This window comes from Gavialis gangeticus, unplaced genomic scaffold (genome assembly GCF_001723915.1).
Source record: "Gavialis gangeticus isolate Ggan-Ray unplaced genomic scaffold, GavGan_comp1, whole genome shotgun sequence".
NCBI classification, from domain to species: Eukaryota; Metazoa; Chordata; order Crocodylia; family Gavialidae; genus Gavialis; species Gavialis gangeticus.
Window position 1 is genome coordinate 257,884,524 of NW_017729032.1, and position 5,121 is coordinate 257,889,644.

Genomic DNA, 5,121 nt, shown 5'->3' on the forward strand with positions numbered 1-5,121 from the left:
TAGAGTCTCTGGCTCATAGTTAATTTAAGCATGTAGAAATGAAGTTCAAAAGATTTTAACAACGGCAGTTTTTCTCCATTATGCTGTAAACTTTTATTTTGTGCTGTAGTAAAAACATGAAATTTATCCTCAGTGAAGCCCTTGTAGCATAAGTAGGTAGGTAAGGATCAGATGTTGGGATTAAAGGGTCAGATGCAGCTTATTTCAAGGAAATAATTTCCAAATGTGAATTGTGTCCCCAGAGTTACTTTTTCAGGCCACATCTTATTCCTACCATTGTCATGAACACTTAAGAATTCGTTTGAATAGCTTCTTGTCTCTTAGTTACAGTACTTTATATGTAAATTACAGATGATCTTCTGTTGAACATTTTTTTTATATATATTTTAAGGTCAGAAAGGAGTAGTTTCCTTCTGGAATGAGTTTGGATATCTAAGTGACAAATGGTCTGAGAAACCCTTGGATGTAGTTCAGTATAGGAGAAAACGTGCAATGGAAGTTCCTGCCATTGTTCAGTGTGGTGAGTTTATATAATTGGACAAATAAAGGAGAAAAAGATGTGTGATTATACAGGATAATATAGACAGGAAGTTCTTTAAAGTTAAGCACCTTTGTTCCAGTTTTCTCCACTGTATACTGCTGTGCTTTCATCCGCTTCTTCCTTCCAAAGATCTTGACCAGCTTTTTTGTTTCATTTTACCACTGTGTCTAAAAGAAACTGGTAACTTTTATAGCTGTCTACTTTTCTTTCTATATGTTTTATTTGATCTCCTGTAAAGGCTTCTTTGGTGCTTTAAGATAGCCATTTTAGCCCTAAGTTAACTGTCACTTTAAGTGAATTCACTGAAAATTATTTAAAATTATTTTTATTTTCTATCATGTTCATTTTAAACTATCTGTTCATTTTAAAGTTTTTTCATTCTTCCCTAACTACATATGCTCCTGACGTGGCAGGTTGTGTTCTACCTCGATATGGGATCATATCTCAAATTGGACAGTTTGTGGTGGTGCTGGTGTTGTTGTTATTGTTCCTTTCCTACCAATAGTAACTTTTGAGAAAAACCTTTCTGATTACTCTTATGAGTCATTCTGTAAGCTTCCAGCATCCTATGGCAACATTTGATCTTAAAAATGACTGGCTGTGCCCTTAATAATTTAGTCTGAGTGAAATTGTTTTATTTGATCAAAATATAATTAAACAAGTTTATTTCTTTAGCATCCTAGTAAGTATTTCTGTTTCTTCAGATCTTTTGAATCAAAGAAACTTTCATTAAACTTTTGATGGAAAAAGTCCAGTAAATAGATTTTTCCACATCAGTGTCACCGAAATAAAGTGTTTCCTCTATTAAGCTGCCTGTCAGTAGGAAGGAAACAGCTAGTCATAACAATGAGAGCAAGGAATATGACATTTAAGTTGGCTTTTGACTTCAAAAAAAATAAAGGCAGCATAAGGAGAAAAACTTGAGTTTTATTTCAGAAATAGTTAGGTTTCATACTGGGTAAAAACATCAGAAAAAATGTCTGTCTTTCTCCATTAAGGTACTTTTGCACACGTGATATACACACTTTTCATTAATATTAAAAACAGGACTTGCTCCTGCATCCTGGATTAGTGCCAAAAAGAATCTACAGTGTGCCACAGAGGGAGTAGTGACAGCCCTGAAGGAATCAGGGCTCACCACCAAAACTATAGTTTGTTAACCAGTTGGGATACTGCTTTGCTGATATTGTTGGACAATATGCATGAGCTACCTAAAATAGTAAGGAGTGAAGTAGTTGTCCATAGCTGTATCTCCTTTGATAATGCAAGACCAGCTAACAGGATTACCCTTGGAGGGAGAGAGATTAAAATCAAAGCATTTTAGAAACCTCTAAAAATTATCTAAAATGCATTTTCATAAATTATGTCAATTTTAGCTCTATATTTTGTATTGTATTTAAAGGTCAGAGATTTGTGCCATAGAACTTGGGCTCAGTCCTTTGTGTTCTAATAGAAGTAGTGTGACATGCAGGTTTCCTATTTCTATCCCTGATGGAACATAAGCTGTCACACGTCAAATCATGTTGCTTGTTCAGGACTGAACCTTATCCATCCTGGTACTTAGGGCAATTCAAGTTTGGGGAAATATAGAAAACAAGCTTTTTTCAGCTGAGGTTGTTGTTGTTGTTTAATGGCACTTGTTTACATGACATTTTCATAGTTTGGTAATGTTCTGACAGGTTCTGTGATAGGTTAGTGGATAAAGGTGATAACAGCCAGTAAAAGATGCATAATTATAATAAATAGGGTGTGCATCGTACATATATATCCATGCATGTATATACATGCTTTCTAACATATAGTAAACCATTTTATTCCAACTTTCCAATTATTTTTCTAGATATCTGCCTTAAATGGAGGATTCTCGCATCTTCCACTGATGCTGAAAATGGAGACCACAGTGGCATCTGGATCTGCACATATAACCCCAACCCTCTGGAAAACAAGTAAGTCCTCACGTTGATGTAGGTTGACATTTATTTAAAGCCAAAAGAATTACCTGGGAGTAAATAGTAAAGCACATGTGCTGTAGAAGCATTTGAAAAGGCACCTTTTTCTGGGGAAACTTCACAATTGTGGTTGTTAGGTTAGAAAACAAAGGCAGATGAATGAAAATATATCAGACTTTGCTAGCTATGGCTAGTGTATTAATTGGCCTTTTTGGCACTGCTTTATGATAGACCTGAATTTCTAGATAGTTCACCTGGAAGATTGATCATATAGCAGTTAGGTGTACCCAATCTGTTGTTTCAAATGTCTGTCATTGGGGACATAGTCCTGTCGAATTCAACTATCATCCTTGCCCCTTCCATAGTGAAAATCTTGGTATTTGAGAAAAGGGAAGCCTTAAGTTTAGCAACCATTCTGTTTACTACTATTTTATGTAGCTTGAGCATGTTGTCCAACAACATCAGTTCTTAAACCCAAGCTCTCTGTTATGTTACATGATTTTAATTCTTATAGCTCCACTATAATGAAAGTATATTATACAAGTGAATAGGAGCTAGTGAGCAAAGTAGTCCCAGCCAGTAGTGTGCTCTATTAATCAGTCTGGCAGAGAACAGTGTTGTATGTGTGTGAATCTTGATTTCTTGCTAGTAGGGTTTGAACCTTTTTGATGGACAAAAACTAATTGTAGTAAACTCCTTTTCTGACAGGACCTGTTTCATGTATTAAGATTCAAATCTGTTGGGAAAACACTGTAAAAATGGCCTCTCCACTGTGATTTCTGTACAGTCGCAATATAGATAAATGTCTTTTCCCAACTTCTAACTTCCTGAATTCCAAGCTTTACCATGACTCGACCCAGTCAAGCTTGAAATAAATAAGAATCATGGTACGATGGACAAAAATAGGTCCAATGTGAAGCCTGTGAGCTTAGAACGCCCGTCATCCATCAGTGTAAGTGACTGGGATGCACAAGAAACAAGAGAACCCAGCTCCCTTCCTCTTATTTGTATTTGCTGTCTCAAGTAAAGGGGAGTTGTAGGTAGTAACACTTATGTTTGTCATTGTATTTAACAGGAGTGATATGGAGTGCATTCAGAAAATGGATCTATTGTGTAAGACAAAGCCACTTGTACAGTCCTTTGGAGAGTAGTCTGTTTTAAAGGATCAAAGATCATTCCTTGCCAGATTGTACAAAATAAAAGAATAGTATTTCTTTCCACTGATTATTTTTCTTGTATTGATTAATACCATATTGTAGGTGTCATAGACCAGAACATTTACCTTCCATCCCTTTGGGCACTTTAAACAAACCAGCGCAGTTACCAAATGACAAAGAAAAGCTCCTTTTAGAGTCAATCCAGAGACATCAAAAGAAGCTGGAAAACTTGCAGTCTCAGGTGACCTGTTACTTATAGCTTTTCTTTAGACTATAAAGGTGTTGTCTTTAGGAAAGCTCTAGCTCATGCTCTAAGTCTGCATTGAGGCATCCTTGGATTAAGTCATTCTGCAAACATAGGGCTGGGAGTGTTTAATTAAATTTGATTTAATTCTGGCTTAATATCTTAACACTGAAACATTTCTTTTGAATTATATATACTGATCATTGAAAAGAGATGACCAAAACTGATAAACAGATGCATCACTTTTTCAGGATTCTCATCCAGTGTGTGGATGTTAGAAAGTAACTTTGCTGAAGAATTTACTTAATTAGAAAGGCAAAGAATATATTCTTGCAGTTAGGAACAGCTGTCACAAACACAACTTGTTTATTTCTCATACTGAAGAGTGCACTCCAAGAAAACGTTTGTAAAACCTTAGAAACAGCATCTGGTGATTCTTACCTTTCATGGTGTTTTAGGAACAAAAATGCCACTCTGTTAAACATGCCAAGTCTTGGTTTGCTCATTGTGCTTTCAGTCCTATCCTCCGAAGAGATCTGAGTCCTGTCTTCCAGAAAAGCTACACATGGCTTCCTCTCACACTGTTTAACTTTTGCCCTAATACTTTATGAGTTTCCTTTATACGTGGGTTTTTCAGCTTCTGCTGAAGTGGTTTCAGATGGTGGGCCCATAATCTAAAAGTAGCACATCTATATTTAAGCTATCTCATTCCTTCTTTCTGTCATTTATTTTATAGTCTTCTTTGAATAACTATCCCTGCTGCAATAAAGGTGCTGCTTGCATAGTTTCATACTTAGTAAGTCAAAAGGGACCTGAGCAGATCATCAAGTCCGACCCCCTGCCATGGCAGAAAAGAGTACTGGGGTCAAACGACCCCAGCAAGGTGATTGTCCAGCCAATCACCTATAATGATTAAAAACAGTCAAAATGCTCTGTGTTGGTGGACTAAAAACAATTTCAGGTGTTGCTTGCCTCTTTACATTAGTTCTCTATCTGAAGATGAATTGTTAATTCATCTACAGTAGTTACGTTTACTTTTCATTATGTGGTATTATTTTTAGTATCTTCTGGAATGTAAGTAGTTTGTGTCTAGGTTAGTTGCCTAATTCATTTACAGGGTCACAGCCCTGGTGGAAGTCTCCCTGCTGAACAACCATCTGGCTGCTGTAATTTCACTGTACATGCTGGCCCTCTGGGCTTTTTAAGGTCCTTTTTTATCTGTAGCTAAAT

At 36.3% G+C, this 5,121-nt stretch overlaps 1 protein-coding gene across 1 annotated transcript in view; it reads left to right on the forward strand.

Moving 5' to 3' along the window:
• Positions 1 to 5,121, forward strand: part of MORC1 (MORC family CW-type zinc finger 1) — a gene marked incomplete at its 5' end in the record, with an annotated part of 135,790 nt that overhangs the window by 66,104 nt on the left and 64,565 nt on the right. The window contains 3 exons of the mRNA XM_019523915.1: positions 392 to 520; positions 2,382 to 2,487; positions 3,750 to 3,888. Coding sequence (XP_019379460.1) covers positions 392 to 520; positions 2,382 to 2,487; positions 3,750 to 3,888 — 374 coding nt within the window. The remainder of the gene's footprint in view (positions 1 to 391; positions 521 to 2,381; positions 2,488 to 3,749; positions 3,889 to 5,121) is intronic.